The 22,713-nt window shown below is 47.3% G+C and overlaps 1 protein-coding gene across 2 annotated transcripts; it reads right to left on the reverse strand.

The window, feature by feature from the left end:
* Nucleotides 1-2,316: 2,316 nt before the first annotated feature.
* LOC142771735 (uncharacterized) lies at nucleotides 2,317-21,992 on the reverse strand. 2 transcript variants are annotated; one of them, XM_075873584.1, is made up of 5 exons: nucleotides 21,522-21,992; nucleotides 19,956-20,085; nucleotides 17,496-17,786; nucleotides 13,416-13,736; nucleotides 2,317-5,242 (listed from the first exon to the last, which is right to left on the reverse strand). In XM_075873584.1, exons 1-5 carry the CDS (start codon nucleotides 21,953-21,955, stop codon nucleotides 4,628-4,630), a joined length of 1,791 nt encoding a protein of 596 aa, XP_075729699.1. In that variant the 5' UTR covers nucleotides 21,956-21,992; the 3' UTR covers nucleotides 2,317-4,627. The 2 variants fall into 2 exon arrangements, with proteins under 2 accessions (XP_075729699.1, XP_075729698.1); XM_075873583.1 differs by lacking the exon at nucleotides 2,317-5,242 and adding an exon at nucleotides 9,404-11,501.
* Between the last annotated feature and the right edge of the window lie 721 nt (nucleotides 21,993-22,713).

Consider the following 22,713-nt stretch of genomic DNA (forward strand, 5'->3'; position numbering starts at 1 on the left):
GCCGCGGCTGACAAATGTCACATGAGGCCACGAACCTTTTTACGTCAGCTGTGATGCCTGGCCAAACGAACTCCTCCGAGATTCGGTCCTTGGTTTTCTGCGCGCCCAAGTGTCCTGCCATTATACCACCGTGTGCTGTTTTAAGCACAGCTTCTCGGTGGCAGTGCGGAACGACTAATTGGCGTACAAGCCGTCCGTTGGCCTCTGTGTACTGTCGGTACAGCAGTCCCTGCTCTTGTTTGTACTCGACGCTTCCCTTCTCATTTCGGCATGTTTGCTTCCTTTCTCGTATTTCCCTTTCTCGTCCGTTATGGGACTATCTTTCTTTGTTCTCGCTAGGCTTGCTCGATCATGAGTTTCCAAAAACTGGTCTGCCAGCTCAAGCATGTCTCCCAGGGATTCCGCCCTCCTTTCTTTCAAATATAATGCCAGGTTTGAACCACATCCATGCAAAAACCTCTCTCTAATCAACAATGCGCGGAGGGAGTCGAATTCTGTCTCAGTTTTGGACAGCCTAACCCATCTATCGAAGTAATGTCTTAAGCGAGCCGCGTACTGTGTTGCTCTTTCACCCCCTACTGGCCTCTCCTTATTAAACTTGTCTTGGAACCGATCCGCCCTGAAGCGAAAGCGCTTCAGGAGGGCGGTTTTAACTTTGGTGTAGTCCGCTGCATCTGTAGCTGGTAGCCCGCCATAAACACTTAGTGCCTCTCCTGTAAGACATGTCGAAAGCGCCGTCGCCCATTGGCTTTCAGGCCACTTTTGCCCTCTGGCGATGCTCTCAAACCGACGTATAAACGCATCTAAGTCGTCCCTTCCTTCGTCAAAGGTGACGAGCAGTCTACCTGCGTGTATTCTCAAACTCGGCTCCTCCCCGGCATCGCCGTGCTCACTGCTGGATCGGCTCACCCTGCTACTCTCACTGAGGCGAATCTTTAATTGCAGTAACTGCACTTCCCGTTTTCCGGCTTCCCTAGCCACTTCCCTTTCATTTTCCTTTTCCTCCCGGGCCAGTGCCCGCTCTTCTCTGGCTAACGCCTGCGCCTGTTCCTGCTGCTCCTTAACCCATTGTCTCAGTTCGGCGCCCTCGAGGCCTAACTGTTTACCGTGCGCGATCCACTTATCCAAATCCATACACTCCATACTGACAACTGTCACTATAATGCCACTATAAAAACAGCACAATCATATGCAGAATACAACCGCTTCAACTGTGCGGCTCTATCACCACGCTGTCCGCACGGTTCTCGTTCACCCCTCACTGTCTCACTCTTGTACGGAACGTCCTGTCTCGAGGACGCCAGTTTTGTTACAAGCTGCCACTCTATCGTCGCCAGCGCGAAGTCAGCGACGGGAATGACAGCAGGTTGGTTCGTTCCGTACGCAAGCAGAGACAGTGAAGAGATCAGAGACATGAGAAAACAAAACAAACTTTACTCTAGTGATATTGCAGCACACGGGATCTAATACAACACTTCAATACAACTAACAAAATACATCAACACTTGATACAACAAAAAACATATATAACAAACAATAACTCAGCTTACGAGAGAGAACTATTACAAACTACACAACCTAACAACAATAGAACTACGGAGGAGAAAGTTCGAAGATATAAACAGGTGAAGGCATACGTGTGATGACCGGCAGCGTTGTGTCCCCGACGATCGGATGCGAGAAGTCGAAGAGAGTTCTGACAAGAGAGTCGACGGCGATGTTCCAAGAAGAGCACCCCATTCTGCCCTTCTCGGCTCCCTTTCATGTGCCCGCCGTTCCCACGGTCAGTAGGAAAGTACGGCGCCCGTTAATTGCCGTGACGCGGGGCCGCCAAAAATGGCCGTCCGTGACAGACACTCTGGTAGAAAGGAATATAGGAGCACCTTTGTGTGTCTGGGTTTCGAAAAAAACAAACAAACTTGAGTGCCTTGGCAAACTTTGTCGCCGTTGTTGAGAGCGTTTTTAAGCGAAACGTTATGTTTTCGTCAGTAACGTGGAACCTTTAGCTCATGGTATACGTAGTATGAAATGGAATGCTTCACTCACCGCCGGTTCCCATGCACATCATCACTTTGACGTAAGTTTCAAGAATTGTGTTTCATATAAATCACTTTATCGCAAAGATGCACGTTTGTACATCTCTCGTTTTAGATAAGAACCTTCATCTCCTTGGTTTGATTTCATCGGAGATTTTCACAGCTCTGCTAATGATTGATATGTGGGGCTTAACGTCCCAAAACTACCATATAATTATGAGAGACGTCGTAGTGGAGGGCTCCGGAAATTTCGACCACCTGGAGTTCTTTAACGTGCACCCAAATCTGAGCCCACGGGCCTACAACACTTCAGCCTCCATCGGAAATGCAGCCGCCGCAGCCGGGATTTGGTCCCACGACCTGCAGGTCAGCAGCCGAGTACCTTAGCCACTATACCACCGTGGCGAGGCTTACAGCTCTGCTAAGCCAAACGTGAAGCTTTAGGCCTACATGCTATGCATAGCACGAACCGGTGGCAAGTAGAGAGATTCACCGAATTTTCATGAAGCACACCCGTATAAGATGGAGCGCGACATCGACATGGCACGCCTGCAGGACTTGCTTTGGCAGGACAAGCCGAGACCCTAAGCTGCTTCGTCATAGCTAGACTTTTTTTTTTACGGATCTATAGTCCTTACATTGGCTGGATATCTTTCTCAAAAATCGCTTGAACAGTTTGGCTCTACGTTCTTCCTTTCGGTTTAGTGGCACTCAACAATCCTAGCAAGAGGGACCCAACAGTGTGTACTGCCTATCCGTTCCTTTGTTGAACCCCAAAGAAGTGCGAGGAACTCGGGCATTGGTCTTTTAGAAGTAGCTATGAGGTGGCTGCCGCGTATTTTCGAAGCAGCACCACGGAATCAGGTCGTGGTGTTCTTGGGTACAGCGTGAAAGAAACAGGTAAGAACTACAACTGAAACGGCTGACACTTTCCTGCTTGCCAGCGGTGTGCTTAGTTTTGATATCGTCTTGATTGGGGCTTTAAAAAACGGCGATTTTAAATCATGTGCAAGTTTTATTATTTTTAAATCAACACGCCATCAATCGTCACATCGTGCAACTGTTCCGTGTTAAGAACGACAAAGTTAAAAACGGCGCAAAAAACACGGGACACAAAACGATGAGAACACAATGACGGGCGCCGGATCTCCTCATCATTGTTCTCATCGTTTTGTTTCCTGTGTTTCATGTTCTTTGCACCGTTCTTCACTATGAACCCCGACCAATACGCCCAACTGTCGGTGCTAATAAACAAGGACCATTAAACTTATAATTCGAACAATTACTTGACAAATTTTCGTTGATTACTCATTTCATTGTAAATTTGGGGAGGGCAAACTTCTTCTTCCTCCGCATACACTCACGAACTTCGTGGATGGTGAACAGTGGTTACTCCTTGGTTATTACCAATTTTTGTAAACCTCCTTGGTTGTTACCAGCGACTACACTTAATTTGTTTGTTATGAATCCTTTTTCAGCATTCCGGGCTTCACTTCGTTTCGCTGCCCTTAAAATTTTGTTGTTTTCAAGTGATCTGATTCGGTTTTCTTTTCGGTGGCTTTTTTGTTTATTATTGTTTCCTCTGGCATTCACTTCCCAAGTGTTTTGCCGTCAACCTGGATGTGGTGCTTAGTGTTTATGAATGATTCTACAAAAAACCAATTGTTTCCTTGAATTTAATCAGCTAGAGTTCTGTGAAGAATAAACGTAAGGGGTGACGCTGCTGAGTTTCATCAGAATATCTCATCTAGCCTACGCGTGAAGCATTAGTATAAAGAAACTAACAATGAGCAATAATATAAAAGCGTACTGCCGATGCTTTTGACTGATAATCTGTCCGGAAGAAAAAAATGAAATTTGTACATACTTCGCTGGCACCACGAAAGAACTCTGGACAGCTGGAGTGAAACAACCGCAAGGAACACTGCGAAGGTGCCACGAAGTCAAATCGGTTTGCAGGAGTAAAAAAAAAAAGCAAAAAATACTCCGACGGTGCAAAGCAAATTATTCGCCCAGCCAGAGCTTTACACCGGAAGTCCGGAGTATATAAAAAAACGAGCTTTACTCTTAAAAGTCCGGAATATAAAAAAACTCTCAATAGTGAGAGGGGGTCACTATAGGATAAGAATTTTTCGCCTACCCAGAAAAATTGTTCCACTTTTCATTGTATATTTATGTGCGCCCTGATGTACCCCAAGTTACCATGGATCATCTATTATTTCAGTATCTTTGGCTTTTCAGAAAGAGCGCCAGAAACATCAATAAAACTCCAGCACATGGAACATACTGACGAATATAAATATAAGATTTATAGCTCGCGTCGTCAGAACACAGTGCCACCACTACAATTTACGCATTAGAGGTTCGGCACACAAAAGGTACACACTGGCAAAGATACCGTTTTAGAGCACCCATATTATCACACACACAAATACCAGGGATAATATAGCAGGGTGAGCGGGGCTACCATACAGTATTTGCGTTACTGTATATATTGAACACGTATACACTTAAAACGCTTCTCAATCGCATGTCACGTATTAGGTCACGTATTAGGAGCCACAAGGGCTATTGTACAATCGCGAAATCGGCTACAGCCTCATGCGACACTTTATGCTCGGGTTCATGGGCGCTTCCTCGGGACACGCGAAGACACGCGCGAAGTCCCAGTTGTGCATCATGGGCGCGTTGCACATCATCGGGCCCCTCTCGGAGTCGCCGCAGTTGAGCCAGCAAAAGAACACGAAAGGCATTCTCTCGCTCGTCCACGGCGGTGGAGCCTCGCGACCAGTCCATTTCGGGTCTTTCTTTCGGGCGACCTCCTTGTAAACGTCCGCGACGACTGCGGCAGCCGCCACAGCTCCCTGGAGGTCGGCATCGACGTCTGCACCGACACTCACGTTGCTGGCCGGCGAAAGGCAATCCTGGTTCTCGGAATACAGCGTGCTGTTGGTGCCGGTGCGCTCGACGTAGTCGTAGAAGGTCACCGCGGCGAGCCTCGCTCCCAGACCGCCTAGCAGGACGCCGACGTGGGCGTCCGGTTCGTACCAGGGGAATGCGAGCAGCTGCGGGTTGATGCGGAAGCCACTGAAGACGGTCGCGTCAAGCGCCTGGTAGCCGGCATACAGCGTCTGGCTCGGCTGCCCGGACTTAGAAACCTGGGCTTGCATGTAGGCCGAGACGTTGATACTGTCGCTCAAAGGAGCCTGCATGTTGGAGAGCCGGGACGTAAAGATCGTTACAGGAGCGAGGAAAGCCTGCTATTAAAATACGAGTCTTTTCGTCGTGCGCATCTTGTGTATCGAACATTAAAGGTCCTCTAAACCCCTCCGAGTTAAAACACAAGTGTTTTTAAATGCGAAGCATTTCTTAGCGAACTTCGGCGACTTTGAGCGTATCTGTCTATCTATCTAGCCGCCTACGACGTTTAGGTCTCCTGGCCGTTGCGATAATAATATCAATAGGAAACTTGGTGTGGCATAACATAACTGTATTAAGAACATATTTGACTAGTCATATAATGAAAATCATGACATGTAAGTCATGAATGTCATGATTTTCAATTCATAGTCCTGCAGATCTTGAGGTGGTTTCGTTCACATGGCATGTTGAAAAACTGGTATGGTATGACATGATTGCATAACGAACACAAGCGACAGACCCTAACATTAAAATCAGGATATGCGTGTCACGTAACAACATGACTACATGCCACGCTCATGATGCGCTCGCGGCCATTTTGCTAGCGTCACATATTCAAATTTGGTATTACGGTACATGAATGGATGACGAAGGCATGTGACTGGTGTAAACATGATAATCATGAGATGCGTGTCATGTATCAACATGACTACATGCCACGCTCATGATGCACTGGCAGCCGTTTCGCTAGCGTCACATATACCAAATTTGGTATCACGGTACGTGAATAGATGACGAAGGTATGTGACTGGTGCAAACATAATAAACATGAGATGCGTGTCATGTAACAACATGACTACATCCTACGCGCATGATGCGCTCGAGGCGGTTTCGTTAGCGTCACATGTACCAAACTCAGTTTTACGTGACGCGAATGGGCAACATAGGTAAATTACACATCCAAACATGATAATCACGACATACGTGTCATGTAACAACATGAATACATGCCACACTCATGATGCACTCGTGGCCGTTTCCCTGGCTTCACGTATGCCAAATTTGGTATTACGTGACGCCAATGGATGACGAAGATATGTGACTGGTAGAAAAATATTAATCATGCCATTTGTGTCACGTGAGAACATGACTACATGCCACAGTTAAGGCACCAATACACTTTGACATGACGCTGTGCGCGTGCTCGCCGGCGTTCTTTTCGTCGCGTCACGCCGGCGTTGCCAAGACAGGCACCGGTCCTGCCATATACTCGCAGGCGCGCGCCGCGCTGCGTCGCTTTAACACATGCGCGATTCAGCGCGTCCGGCGTCCCTCCATCACGAAAAGAGAGAGACGCAGTGTTGTCTGGGGAACGCATAGGCAGAGAGTAATGTTACTCTATGGCATCGGCACAAAATGCAGCATGACGCATTTTGCGACGGTTGCCGTTGGGCCACGCCGACGGACGCTGGTCGCGCCGATCGCGCCTGGCGTCAGACTTAGAGTGCTCGCGTTTTGCTACCGTAGCGTCGCTGTGCCCAGCGCGCGCGCGCGTCAACGCTACATTAGAGTATATTGGGCTCTTCATGATGTACTCGCGGCCGTTTTGCTAGCTCCACATATACCAGATTTAGTGTTACGTGACGTCAATCGATGACGAAATATATGATTGGTGCAAATATGATAATCCTGACACTCGTGCCATGTAAGAACATGATAACATAGCACGCTCATAGCGCGCCCGCGGCCGTTTCGCTAGCTCCACCTATACTAAATTTGGTATCACGTAATGTGAAGAGACGATGAAGGTAAGCGACGCATCAAAACATGATAAATGTGACATGCAAGTCCACCTCGTAGCGTTTTGCTGAAGTTAATGTGACATATCAACATTTGTTATTCATGCTTCGCATATCATCGATTCCCACTGTACGTGGGATCTGCCAATTTTTGTTTGTCTGACCTTTATCTATCTTCCTACCGGCGCAATGTCCTATACCTCTGGCTTATTTGCTTATTTCGCCACAAAAACAGGTGAACAATGCCAGCAGTAAGCGTTCAGCCCATCAGAATTTCACACTTTTTGGCAGCGCGTACGGTCGTCTCCACTTGCGCAGTCTAGAACGCATGAAACCAAGTGAATCGAGTGTATTGCACACGAAAGTGACGACAGACAGCCTTACAGGACGTGGGACTGCATGGCAAAACATTGTGGGCCACCATTCGCAACCGATGACCAATCGAGGGCTCATTTTCTCAATAAGTCAAATGAACAGACTGCTGGCGTCACGAATTATGATGAAAATTTGGGAAAAAACACCGGGAAAAAATAACTGTCTCTTTAGGAGCTAAGCTTGGTGGACAAGCTTGTTATGCCCGCGCCTTGTCCGGCCGCGATGTACTCCAGTGTTGCCGCAGTACACTTCTCAAGTCACCACCCAAGGCGGTGATTCTAACAAAACTCACTAGATAGCACGCCGCCACCTAGGGCAACAAGGAAGATTTGCAGAGATTGATGGACATCTGCAGTATTGAAGGACATAGATTACATTTCAGATTCAGTAAGAAAAAATCAGCAGTCATGATTTTTAATGATAATGAAGGTAGTCGAACTTAGAATACGGGAGGTCATGCTAGAGATAACAGATAAATACAAATATCTAGGCGTATGGATAAGCAATGGGACCGAACACCTAAGAAAACACGAAATATACGTGACGACTAAAGGTAACAGGAATGCAGCAGTGTTGAAAAACAGGGCACTGTGGAATTACAATGGGTATGATGTGGTGAAAGCACTATGGAAAGGGGTCATGGTTCCTGGTCTGACGTTCAGCAATGTGGTCTTGTGCATGAGATCAGAACTTCAGGTAAGTTAGAAATTAAGCAACATGGAATACGTACGTTTGCCTTAGGAGCTCACGGCAACACCAAATCAGGGAGTACAAGGTGATATAAGATGGACATCATTTGAGGACAGAGAAGCTAGCTAGCAGCAAGAAAAAAATATTGAGGAGCGATTAAGAGAAATGGGGAGGAGCGTTGGGCTAGGAAGGTATTCAGCTACTTGTACATGAAGAATGTCGATACAAAATAGAGGAAGCGAACCAAAAAATTGACTGGTAAATACTTAGAAAACAACAGGCGGCCACGCCAAAAAGAATTATGGGTTAAGAAGAAGGTGAAGGAAGCTAAGACCGATATGTGGAGAATGGGCATGATTAAGAAATTGGCACTAGAGATCTATCAAACTTTTAAGCAGGAAATTGCCAAGGAAAGGATCTATGATAATACTCGGGGTAGTTCTCTACTGTTTGAGGCCAGGACGGGAGTATTGTGAACGAAGACATATCGGGCCAAATACGAAGGGGTAGACACGGTATGCAGTGCGTGTGGAGAGGAAGAAGAAACTGCCGAACACTTGGTAATGTTCTGTAAAGGGCTTCACCCTGTAGTTCAGGATGATGGCGCAGAGTTTTTCGAAGCACTGGAGTTTAGGGACAGGGAGGGCAAAATAGACTTTAAGCGGGTAGAATTAACTAGAAGGAGGTTATCTGATTGGTGGCTAAAGTCAAGGCACGAGTGAAAATTAAACCCTTCACTGCAAAGTACGAGTCCTCAACTTCACTATTTAAACGGAAAAATAAATCTAGTTTTTTGTTCACTGTATTACGGGTTGTTGGCGTTAGCCACCAACCGATCTAAAGGGTACAGCCATAGCAATCCATCCATCCATCTTTAGAGAGCCTTCGTGTGCGCGCCGGATCAATTATACAAGGCATTGGTTTTCGATGGCCCGCGCAATCGCCTCCTTGCGACTTTGTCCACTTCGTTCTCGTCACTTCGCAGGCATGGCAGTACGTGACAGCTTCCTTTGATAAGTGTTACGAACGGGAACCGATATCCTCCCAAGCCCCCTCACCTGCCTCTTCTCAGCCCCGTTGAAGAACGCCTGATAGCTTCACGTCCACCTTCTATGGGCGTTAGGCATTTGACTCACGGCAGCGGCAAGTGTGACATAAAGAGGCAGGTGGTTAATGTGCTGATCAATGTGGCTAACACTGCGCAGTGCCGGCATTGGAACAAGCCCGTCAACGCTGCCTTCGACGTACTGTACACATCATGCACCTGCCCGTTCGCAAACCTTCCTACTTCTAGAATTGGCTCGCCAAGAAACGCCTGGTGTACCTCCGAGCAAGCTCCTCTGACATCATTCACTTCGTGGATATGGTGGTGATTTCTTTTTGTAATTCTGGAGGTTGACTAAGGGAACATTAAGAAATGGGTTGTTGCGATAGTATTGTCTCTTTCTATAGCAGTTTTTGCCACGCCATTAAGACAACTTGTAGTCCGTTTATATGTCGAAAAGCTCCTCTGATGGAGCTTTTTGACATAGCGGTAATAGCGGTAAGCTTAATGTTCTCTCACATAAAAAGTCAAAAGGATACTGTGTTTCAAAATACAGTGATTACTCATTCAGAATGTTATGCCGAGATCTGAAAAACCAATAATACTAGGAATTTCCAGCAATCTGGAAAACGAGAAACCACAATTTCCGAGTCTCATCGTCTGACCGAAGGGAATCGTATTATTTTCTAAATGGGGTGCATGAAAAGGACGCAAGTGTTAGCATCGTTCCCGAATAGAGTTTACTTCAGTGAAAACCATTGAGTTCGGTCTATAAAGGTGAACACATAAATTTACTATATAATTGCACGTATTTAGAATGCATCATTATGTTGGGATAATGAGAAAAATACGAAAAAATCAACACACTCATTATTCTCCGATGCCAAGCATTTTGTACCGAGCCAAAGAAACTTTGATCGCGTCTATGTAGCTATTTCATCGCGTATGATAGTGTTCTCGTGACCGTTTCACAAAGGTAATAAATACTCCTATTGGTATGAGATCACATGAGTACACGGCGAATAAAAATGACTGGTCGGAACAGAAAAAAATCAAGACATGCAGGCCATGTACGTCATGCTTTACAAGATACGACCCTGGTGCTCTCACATACGCTTCGTCAAGTTGGTGAAATTGAAAATGGCTATGATATACCAGGAGCGTACGACCTATATAATCAAGTTACGTATATAATCAAACGATTATAATGACGTATATATTCAAACGATAATAATACTATTAATGTCATGTATGTCGCTAACTCCATAGTATGGTCCCATTGCGCTGTTGAGACCGTTTTGGATTCGGTGTGCGGAGTGCGAGGCTCGGGTTCGTGAGGATTGCATGTCTGATCATGAAGGGTGCTTCAAGTAATTGTCTCACGAGAAGGGAGTACATTTTCTCGAACTGTCTCGTACTTCCACAAACCACTCTTCAAGTTGCCCCGACGTCCGTGCTAGAACGATATTTTTTTCTAAACTATTGAACAGCAGTAACGCCGCTAAATTTATGTATTCCCCGGTGTTGAAGCAAGTCGAAAGTTTTTGCTCTATTGTTTCGTGGCACAAAATGAAATTGAAATGAATGAAATTCGCTATTTACACATTCCTGCCTCGTTTTGTACCGTCCTTGCCCGGCATAGATGCATATACTCACATCAAGAGCCATTTCAGGAAACGCTGCGTAGATGTTGTCTACCGACATGCGACTGGAGGAATTCAGGATGGAGAACGCTTGATTCAGGTTCGAGCGCTGCGGGGCGGGCTCCAAGTGTCCCACGAGCGCCGACAAATCGTCCCAGGACTCCAGGAGGCGTCCAAAGGCTTCCATCGTCCAGTTGACGAGCGTGCCGACATCCTGCTGTGCACCCTTCATACCCTCCTGGAGGAAGCTGTCGATGGCGTAGGCGAACGTCTGATAGGCAGTCGTGATGCAAGCCTTTCGCTGTTCCTCAATGGCGATGTCCGAGGCCTTGTAGAAGCTCTCCAGCAGGTGGATGTTCGTGAAGCCCACGAGGGTCTGTACCGCAAAGAAGCCCAAAAAGTCGGCCATCTTCTCCTCGCCGAAGGCCTGATGTAGTTCGAATATCGCCCTGAAGCCGCCCACACGATCGACGAACCAACCGGTCAGGTTTCGCAGTGGACTGTTCAGAAAGCGTCGCGTCTGGGTGTCCCAGCGTGACTCCGGGACGGATGGTGTCCACTCCAGGAAGGTCGCCGGGTCGCCGCTGCTGTTACCCGAGTCCGTCACGGGCATGTGGTTGTCCATGAAGCGCATCATGGTGATGAAGTGGTTGAACAAATGGTTCATTCGTGTCTCGTTGGTGGGCGCCAGGCTCTCATAGCTGACCCGGAAGTGCTCTTTGATGTGGTTGTGGGCCACGTGCTCGGATATCTTGTAGTACGTGGACAAAAACTGCAACGGCGAAACGTAGTTACCTTTACTTTCAGAGGGTCAGAGGATGCATTCATTTTTTAATGTTCACAAAGTAGGAACATTAGTGAGAAACCCTTGATGCCACAACAAGCTCGAACAGCGGCCGTGGACGTTGGCGTCAACCCTTGTGATGTAAAAGATCCCGTCTTGACGTCACTCAAAGACGCCGTTTTGACGTAACAGATGACCAAAATTTGTGACGTCACCATGTTGACCCACAACTCGACGTTACGTGATGAGGTCACCACGTGACATCGTCAGTTGGTCAAAAGTGGGCCGATCACTCAGGTCATGCTAAAACCAGGTTAGGAGCAGAAAGTTTCTAATGCCTCCAATATTGGAGGCAGGGGGCAGAAATTTTTCGGGAGGAATAAACACACTCGGCTGATATTGTCACGGGCTAAGTAGATTCCCCGTAAGTTTATTCCCCGTAACAATATGAAAAAGAACACGGGGATGGCTGTCTACTTCTTGTGGTCTTAAGCAAAGGCATACGGCACCGTGATATTTAGGTTGCCCGCGAACATAGCATTAGAGAAGCGGTCCCGAATTCGCCTCGGCTGTGGCGGTCCACCGAGCCGAAATTCACTCCCGCAAGAACTGTGAAATGAAGAAGGTTGAATTGGAGGGGGGACGAAAAGGGAAGGCAGTATGTCACCTGAAGCAGCCGATTTGAAGAAAGCATGGCTTATATGTTTCATGTGGATCATTTGTGGAGAGCATTTGGTGACAAGAAACGGGAAACATACCGATGCAAATGTTAAGAATGACTAAACTCTGGACTGCAACTGTGAGATATAAAGGTTTTCTTACGGGGTGATGTTTCTACCCGTGATGACCGCATGGGGTGCCTTAAGGAAAAAAAAAGCTCGAGAGCATTCCCATTTCTCTAGCTTACCTGAACAGAACGCTATAAATCGCAATAAGTGAGCAGTCACTGGAAGTATCATTTAAATAAAAGCACAAATATCTAAGTCCTCGTGAAGTCGCGGGGTCCATGTGGCCTTTGGGTCACGTGTTGGAGACATCTGCGTTTGGAAAATACAGAGCTGCCGAGAGCGTTATGAGAAGAACGTGGTGCACGTCTTGTTCCGGCGTACTTCAATCATACGATTACAACTGTTGTTGCTGTGACCAAAAATATTTATGAACATGTCGCCCTTTCTTATTATTTTATTTTTGTATCCTTCTTTTCAGGAACCCTGTTCGACAGCAATAAAACGTGTTCATTTTATGGCAGTCATGTAATTGTGGTTAGAACAAGAGTCGCATGTGTCGCTACATTGGGCTCCTGTCCGCTTCCGTTGGCAATACAGCAACGCCCTTGCCTTTACCGGAATACCATAAGTGCAAAAACTATGCTACCTTGTCTGAAAGGTAAGTGTCTTGTTCGAGAAAATTTTCTGACACACAATACGGAGTTTATTTACTACGTACAGCTAAAATAACAAAGGCAGTCATAGCATGAAGGTATTGGTTTATCCCTTCTAATGCATGAGTCCTTATTTACAGCAGTTTGTTTTACATTACCATCATCAATTCGTAAATATTTTCTGAAATCAGTGGCTGATTCTTATGTGCAGACATTACACCTTTATACGTCTTTTAGCTTTTCAATATGTACCACGTACCTTTTCTTCAGTCACGTGACGGCCTGCTATATCAACCACAAAAAACTCAATTATCCGAATTTGCGGAGCAACAATCACGCTTCAGTTGCTATACTGAGGAATGTTCATTCATCATGTTGGAGTGGTCATTCATCAGTGAGAAGTTTCATGCAAAAACTACGAACGTTACTGAAAAAAGTGGGATCAATGAAATGTCGTATCTAGTTTGCTTTATCCGCTATCTCGTTACATAGGTGTTCGCTATATCAAGTTTCAGGCGTACCTGGTTTCCGATCGACAAAAGAAGCGTCCGAGGCCCTTCCATTATGGTCACATCAATGGTGAGGAACACCGGCTGAAAGACGCGACAAGACATGTAGAACATGCTGTACAGGAAGTCTGTCTTGGAGGCGTCCTGGGGCCACACGACTCGCGCCGCCGCCAGTGCGGCGCGCACCTCGGGCATGTTGTCTCGCTCCAAAGGGGACAGGCAGGCCTTGATGTAGGTTACCGCCTTGTCCACCGGCCGCTGGTTTGCGCCGACGAGCGGATTGAGGTCAGCTGTGCGCTTCGCGATCTCCACCAGGAACCGTTCCCAGTTGACCTGCGATGTTGTGATGGTCAGAGCATATTGTGTCGCGTCGAGTCACTGGCAAACCTTGCCTTGACCACGCTCAGTAAGGTAGCCAGGGCGAGTAACACGAGGCCCCGCTTGCCTTCTCTGGGCTCTCCGTTACTCTTAATAACCAGCGGTTATCCTGCCTACGCGCTACATACCTGGACAATGTCCACTTCTTGAATTTATTTTTATTTATTTAAGACATACTGCAGTCCGAAGACCAAGCAGGTGGGCAATTCAACTAATATATCCTTTATCCCGGCCTGTTCCTTGACCCATTCTGTTCTTTTCTTGTCTCTTAAGGTTACGAATACCAATTGCCTTTCCATCGCTCGCTGTGTCATCTTCAATTTCAGCTGAACCTTCTTTGTAAGCCTCCAGGTTTTAAATGCGAATGCATTTCTTAGTCCGGCTAAGTCAGGCGTCCGTCGGGATTCATTCACCGCCCTGTCCCATAGCGACAGCTGCGGGAGCGTGCGCTTATCTTCGCCGTTAGCAACCGGGGCATGTGGTGCGACAGAGCGTATAGAGGGTAGGTGCAGCACTTCGCCACTCCTTCTCTCACAGTTCACTCTCTCTCCTTTCTACGCCCCACTTTCTCGTCCGCTCGCGCCTCACACGGGACCGTTCGTTGGCTGGGCGCCACTCAAGAACATCCAGAAACGTGTGCTCGAGACACCGCTGTGAAACACTAACTTTGAGCCTAGAACGCTGTTTGTTTTGTTTACTTTATAGTATTTTTAACCGTGAACGCTAGCCACTAGAGCTTGAAGCGCTTAGCGCGTTTTTCACGATTGAAAAACGCCACGTGCGGCGAACGGCCCTATTTGCTGTTTTGTACGCTACGCAATGCATCCGCATTTTCTCACGATTCTCTTCGGGAAAGTGAGGCATTTTTTTTTTGCTTCATAGGTGCAAAATGCAGTTGTTCACAAGTTGTCGGTATCTTGTATATCACCTCGCACCTGGAGACGGCTTTCAGGTGCGAGGTGCACCCTTCGAGGTGCCAGGTGTCTGTCCGTCCGTCCATATGCCTGTCTGGCCATCCTTACGCCCGCCCATTCGTCAACAATACAAAATCGTCAACTATACGAAAACCTCTAACGCCATCTAATGATAATATTTCCAAGGACGTATACACCCAACGCCATCTATTGAGCAATTCATAAGCTATAAATTGCGAAATACATTCTGCTACAGAGGAGGGAAGGAGCCACACCTAAGAAGCTTCGCCCCTAGAAAAAACGACTTAATGTATGCACCAATCGACTATATAAAACCACAATACATGATAATCTTCTGCGTCCCTCCGTCCGTACATTCGTCCGTACTTCATCGCAGACGTCATGGAGCTTAGGACCTTGCTTCACCCACTCGACATCACTCACTTCATGGAAATGCGTATATTTTATTTACAAAATATTTGCCCCCTTTATCCTCTTCATTTACTTTCTTGCACATAAAGCTTAGCATGTTGGCGGCCAAGAATACCACAGCGCCCGTGCACATGAAACCATGGTCGTCCAGGAGACTTCTTAATGCCTTGGGAAACAGTCCACATACGGAACGACGAAAGTCTAAAACAACTTAATGCTGGGGCGGATGCGTTCCTTCGTGGACCTTACTTCACGCAAAAGAGTTGCAGTGAAGCGAGACAGCCAGCAATCCAGGTAGCCAGTCAGTTTACTTCCAATGTTAGCAGCTTGCGACCACGTGTTGGCACGAGTGAACCGGGGTATTTCTCAGGGCCCCACAAGCGGTGGCCCGTTTTGAAAACTTGTAGTAGTTAGACCAATATAGAAGGAGCTTTTTGAGAGTGATGCATAGTACCAGCAGGTGTAGCTTCGGCCAAAGTTGGTTTTTAAGTAAAGGAAGTGATTCTTGCATTCAACGGGTAACTATTAGGTGAAGATAACACCTAGAAAGGAAGACCACAACACAATGAATATTGCAAAATTAGTTCTGTGGAGACACGAAATGCGGGGGAGAGGCTATAGGAAATTGGACAACCACCCATTTTTGGTACGAGGCCACAAGGAAATCCATGCGGTTTTCTTAGAAACAGAGGCCTCTTAGCCGCTGAAAAATTTGTCGTGGTCCGGGGATCGACACAAGACGAGAACACTTGTGTAAAATAACCGACCTAATGTGTACATTAATCGAGTATATGACAGCACAAAATACATGATCACATAATGTGTCCCTTCCTCTGTGCATCCGTGCGTGTGTGCACCGTGCAGCCAATAACACCGTTCGCTGCCCGTGGCATTTTTATGTCGCGAGGAACGGGGTATACGTTTCCAGCTGTAGTAGCTAGCGTGCACGATGAAAAATTTAATGAAGTGAGCAAAACAAACAACGTTCTTCGCTCGGCGTTGGCGTTTCAGATCGGCGTCTCGAGCACACATTCGAATGTTCTCAAGAGGCGCCCAGCCAGCGAGCTGTGAAAGTGAGGCGTGAGCAGATGACCAAGTCAGGCGTAAAGAAGAGAGAGAGCGAACGGCGAGAGAAGGAGCGGCGAAGCACTGCACCTACTGTCTCCTACTCTCTCTAGCAACGCATGCTCTGTTTGCTAGGGGCGAGGATAAGCGCCCGGGCACGCAGCTGTTGCTATCGGACAGGGTGGTGGACGGATTCCGACGGACGCCTGACATAGCCCGACTAAGAAATGCATGCGCAGTTAAAAGGCTCGAACGCACTGGAGGTAATGTGGTTAAGCGGGTTTGTTGAAGCGGCAAGGCGGTGAGTGCGCGAGCCTATTCAGACCACGCGCCACCTTTGGCTTGGCAGCGGCTGTGACTAATGCCGTTCGGCATTACACTACTCCTTTGCGATATCGAAATAGCAGTAATAAAAAAATACTGTTAACGTATAATACCGCAATAAAAAGTTAAGGACTTTAATGGACCTGGCTAGTGAAACGCAGGAACACGAACTCCTGTGTCTTTTTTTTACTTCTTTTTTTTTTGAGTCTTGTGCAATTCTTCACACGATTCCGCTGCAACTCGCCCAACTTTCGACGCTATTTTTACCGCGTTCCGTACACAACATTAGATAGTTATAGTATACAGGGCTTACCGAGTTACCGGAAGTACCGTGATACCGGAATCGAAGTGCGCCTGCGCAGACACGTACGTTGCCCGTACCGATTACCATACGCGCGGTATTTTTTCAGATTTAAGGTTACCGTGGTTGCATAAGTGCACGTAGTGTACGTAAACATGGCGGTGCTCTCGGAGGGCCGCTTCGAAGTGATTTTGGCATAGTTGTTGAAAAATTCACCTTGTTAGCAGCAAAAGACTGTTTAAAGTTGCTTCGCTTGCCTTCAGTTAACTTCGACGACCGAGTACTACGGATAAGTTGGCGTGATTTTTGAGATAGCTTCCATTTCTAACGCATCTAGGCCTAACTACAAGATCGATGTAAACAAATCGGCAACAACTTTTTTTCGCGTTTGGTGCGTGGATTATACTTATTTGCTTTTATTAGTAGTAAAATAACCTTGTAACAATGCTTCGCGTGGTGGCATAGGCAGGCATTCTCGTTTGCTTTTCCTTTTCACGGTTTATAGCTTATTAGCCATCTGATAGGTGGCGCCACCATCCCAGCTAGGGCACGTAAACCACGTAAACGCTATCCCGCTAAACTAAAAGACGCTGTTCACAACCAACGACTGCTGCACGGTAACGCCATTCGCTTAACATCCGCTATCATGCTAACCGTAAACTAAAACTGTCTATTCACCTCGTAGACGGGCTTCCTGGCGGTCTTGATCCAAGTACCGCACACGTGCGCGTAGAAGTCGTCGCAGGGGTGCGCCTCGGGGTCCATGGCGTTCGACAGCAGCTCCTCGTAGCGGTGGCACGTCTCGCCGACGCACTGGTGCAGGGTTGAAGCCGCGTGATGTCGCAGATAGCGCCCCGCCGCTAAGATAATCACGGCCACGACAAACGCGACCACCACCAGGGCCAGGAGAGTGCCACTGCCGTGCTTGCTTCGAGAAGGTGCGGGCTCGCGCGTGCTGCGGCTCGGGCTCTGCATCAACGGTAATAATAACATCTTGCAGTTGCCGTCACGAACCGCGATCTGACAATGAGGGTTACCGAAGTGGAGCGCTCCAATAATTATTATTGTAATAACATATTAGTAGTCGTGGTAGTAGTATTGTTGTTGTAGTCGTCTGCTCTAACCTTATCTTTATGTTCCGCCTTCATCATAATCGTTATTGTTCCTCGTTAATGTGTTTAAAATTGTCGTAGACGGGTTGCAGGGTCTCACGTTCTTTTATCGCGATAGCGTTAAGACGCTCCTTTCGCAGATATTCCTGCGTCGTTGGTTGCGAGTAAAAAAATCACCTTGTCCACGAACGAAAAATCGAGAAAATAGCAAATAAAATAACAAATATACAGAACTTTGGGTCTGAGTAAGAATCGAACACAAGTCGTCTTCTTTACAAAGCACAGTTTTCTACCACACAGTCACGAATTTTTTTATTACTTTCACTAACATATTATACAGTAATAACACAATACATAAACAGCACCGACAGAGGTGAGAAACAACGCAATTTACATAGCCGTCATGATTCCGTTATGCCCATCAAGGGCTCAAATCATTCGAGCCACATACTGAGTCCATAATTTTACAGCCTTCAACAAAGCCTCGAGATTTCTTGGCGGAAATATTCACGCTATTTTTTTAACTAATTCGGAAAAGAAATAGCGCAAATACGTGAACTGAGCGCTAGATGATGGAGCAAAGCAAAGCCCTGAGTTACATAACGTCAATGTTGATGTTGCCGACTAATATATGCAGATGCGCGGACGGGTGTACTTACGAACGGATAGAGGGACGGATGCACGGACGAATGGACACACAGGTGAACAGAAAAAGTACGGTCTATTTTAAACATCTATGCACGCTATTAAAGCTCCATGTACGGCACAGACACATATAACACATATGTTTCGGGTCTATAGAAACTATACAATAAAGGCATCAACGGATTTCATGAAAACCTAAGTAGCTTCGTTCCTGAAAAAAACAACAACACTACGATCGTCATGTCGTGGATGGAGTCTCCGTAACGCATTTTATAGCATGGCAGAAGCGTATACGAACACGCCTGGTGCCAAAACATCTGAGTTGGGAAACAAGAGGGCGTTTTAAAGGCTTAATCATTACAAAGTTCTCAGACGTATTAAATCGTCATGAACAACAAAAGCATCAACAAATCGAACCATTATGTATAGGTTCACGTGTTCCCTTACGGAAGCGTATAGTGGGCCCTCCGCTGGTTCGCGAAAAGAGTAATTATGACGCAGTGGGCGGGATAATTGTGCTTGCAAAAAGCGTTCATACTTTGAGATAGAGATTGTGGTTATACAAGGTAAAAGAAGAGAAAAGTGAGCCCCGTAACTGTCTGCATTTGGTGCGACACCGCAACAGTAGCTCACAAGGAAAGGGGGTGAGGAGGGATTAAAAGGATAGAATTAAAGGTAGAGAGAGAGAGAGAGAGGAAGAGAGAAAGAGAGAGAGAGAGAGGAAGAGAGAAAGAGAGAGATAGAGAGAGGAAGAGAGAAAGAGAGAGAGAGATGCGCAAGGACAGCGAGCGACCACAGAAGGGATAGGAAAGATGAAACACGGTCACAGGAGTCCGAGGACGGGGCAACACTTGCGAGAGCCCTTGTCAGCGACAGGAGATGGCATATAGGACCAACCCAGTCGACCAGAGCTGCGCTGTCGTGGGAGATCGCGAGGGCACAATTGGTCGGCACGGAATCCAGCGAGCGAGCGCCATAATTTGAAACGGCCGATGTTACGCGCACAGTCGCACGTTTCTTAGCGGCACGGTTGAGGCGTGCACCGATTACCAAAGCAGAGGAGCAGTTCAGAAGGCTATGCGCGCAAGGGCCAATTATGCAGGCTGTCGCGCTGTACTCTTCAAGACGAATATTAACCAACCATTTGTTTGCACCTCTGGTTGTATGCAACAATCTTAGTATACATTTATGCACGCAATCTGTCGCTTGACGGTGTGATAGGTCTAGTCACGCAAGCCACCTTTTGGCTTGGACAGACCTGTTGTCTATGATATTATTATTATTATTATTATTATTATTATTATTATTATTATTATTATTATTATTATTATTATTATTAGCAGCAGCAAGAGTAGCACCCATTAACATTGTCGGAGCTCACCCCCGTGTGGCTACGACGCACGCTGCCGGACTTGAACGGTGACATGGAGCCAGGACTGGCCCTGCTACGAACGCTGTACCTTAGTCGAGGCGAACTGTTTCCTCGAGGAGATCCCTTCTGTCCTGCGAGGCTAAAGTCGAACCAACGGTTACAAGCAGGCGGGAAAGGTTCTAGCGGTCACTAAATGAGGTGAAGTAAGCTCTCCATAAATGACTCATTAAAAGGGCCCTGAAACACCTTTTTCAAGTAACCATAGAATTACTTCACTGGAAAAGCTCATTGTCTTACGAAATCAACGCTGCAAAAATTTCAAGAATCCGTCCAGTGGGAGTGGAGTTACAAAGATTTGTCGCATGCTGCAATCGCATTCTTTCGTCCGGACGAAAGCGCTGGAAACTAAGCAGGGAGGGATTACAGGGGCAAAGAAACTACGTAGCATGCGCCTCGTCACCTTGAACAATTCTATTTTTTTTTCTTCGAATGCACGGCTTCTTCACAGTGATCGCGTGCGCACGCGTGGACAAGTGACCTCCTTCCGCGGTCTTCCCTGCAGGACCAAGCGCCATGTTCAAATCAGCCAATGGCTGATAGATGGGCTTGCTGCGTATGATTCTTGACATGTCTTCTGTCATTTGTCGAGAGAAGAAGAGAAAGCAACTTTTAGCTGACCTTGATATTTTTTAAGTGTGAATACACTTTATAAGCGACCCCAAACCATCCACCGCTGTCGGCGGCGTCCGCAGTCTTCTCTCTATCTTTAAAAGAAAGAGGACTTGGCGGGCCGCAGCGCGACGCTCTACCGATTAAGCCACGGACGCGACGCTGATATCGGTGTCAGTAACGCGCCTTATACCCCCTCCCCCTTCGCTCACTCCTCCGCTCTCCTCGCTCGCTGCAGCTGCGCGCGCACCCCTCTCTCTCGCACGCCCGCCTTCTCTCTCAGTCTCCCGTCGAGAGCGGGTCGTGAGGGGGAGTAAAGTTAAAATCAGTTGGCATTCGCCAGTGAGTTAACGTAAACTCCCCCGTGTGATCAAATTGCGATTCCCAGGAACCATTACACCATAAAGGCACCATAGTGTGATTATTATAATAGTGCGAATTAATAAATACCCCTCATAGCATCACCCCGTGTATTCGCACTTAACCATGTTCACCCTCGGGGAAATGCTTGGAAGTTTTTTTTTATTCCAGGCCGTGTGCTGCGCTATAATATGGGAGCCTCTACTACCGATCGGCAGCGTTTTCTGACCATGCTCAAAAAGTGTTGCAGGGGCCCTTCAATGCAGTAATCAGAACGAGGTGCCGATTCGGGCAAAGAGGACTAAGGCACGAAGTGTCGAGACATCGTACAACGATGAATGGCAAAGCAGGCTAGATATCACTCGCACATGGACCAATCTAGAGTTTTTCTGTCATAAAGTCACGTGAACAGACTGCTGGCGTCACGAGTTGTGCCGATAAGATGGAAAACGCTAGGAGGAAAAAGCGGTGGTTCTTTGCATTTAAGGAGGTTTTTAGGGTCATTTACCGGGTTTGAGAAAGCAACACAAGCAAGCACAATCTCACCCCTTGAACCACTGGTAGATCCTGCTGCGCCGTTCCTGATCGCGATGAATGGCCGCGTTGATCCTAGACTTGAAGCGTTTCCCCAACTTGCCAGTGGGAGATGCCCCCTTGCTACCACTGACCGTGGCCCGCGGTGACCGGGACGACAGCCTGGGCGACGACGACTTAGGTGACTTCGACCTCGGGAAAGACGGCGGGCTCGTCTTCCGTCGACGCCTCGAGGGGCTACCGGTGACGGACCTTGCCGGCGACGGTGAAGACGAACGGCTTTTCCTGGCTGGCGAGCCGCGGCTCTTGGAAGGCGATGATGACGTCGCCTTTCTGCGCGGGGAGCCGGCGCCTCGCTTCAATGCCGCTTCGCTGCCGGCCGCCTCCGCCGGGGACGGCGACCTCCCAGAACGAGAAGGGCTTTTCGTATCGGGCTTGTCTGCCATGACGGTGCGTCCTCGTTCAGTCTTCTTCTTCGTCTACTTCTTGTTCCCTAGTGATGAGACATACATGCTGCAGGGAAGTCACCAAGAAGGAAGCTTGTAAATACCTATACAGGGTGTATCAAGAAGAAATTTTTCCAACAGTGTTTAAAAATTACAGAAAGGAGGCATCTTAGTGCTCCCTGCTGCATTTCCTTGCCTGTGGAAGAAGGCGTCTTCTGCTGCGCACAAAATATATACTTATCGTAGCAAATATATAAATTAAAGCAAGCACCAATTTAACGAGTGGAAATAGCGGGTACCGCCTAAAGTGGAACTTAAAGTCCATCCAATAAATAGTCCATAGCCACTTATAAATTCGGGAAAGGCGGTCACTGGTATCACCGCAAAGCGATGAAATGCGTCTGATTCAACAAGCGAAACATAAACCGACGCACCCAGGAGCGCATCTGCCATTCACTTCGACAATGCCCTCAACGAAGGGAAGACACTGTTTCTCTCGAATTAAGGGAGAAGAATAAACGAGCTTCGATGAACAGCCGATAGCATGCCATGAAAGAAAGTGTCTAGATTGACGGCTGATAATGACGAGGTAAACAGTGCCGTCACGGCGGTCGTTTTCGAAGTGAGTGGTAGGTGCACTGTTTGGTGCGTTGGTTTTGCGATTTCGCCAGCTAAATGATCCAGATTTCATCGTTCCGTGGTGATTACTAGTGGCCGCCCTTTTAAAATTTCATGTGGCTGTGGAATATACGTATGGA

The sequence above is a fragment of the Rhipicephalus microplus genome, chromosome 9 (genome assembly GCF_043290135.1).
Source record: "Rhipicephalus microplus isolate Deutch F79 chromosome 9, USDA_Rmic, whole genome shotgun sequence".
NCBI classification, from domain to species: domain Eukaryota; kingdom Metazoa; phylum Arthropoda; class Arachnida; order Ixodida; family Ixodidae; genus Rhipicephalus; species Rhipicephalus microplus.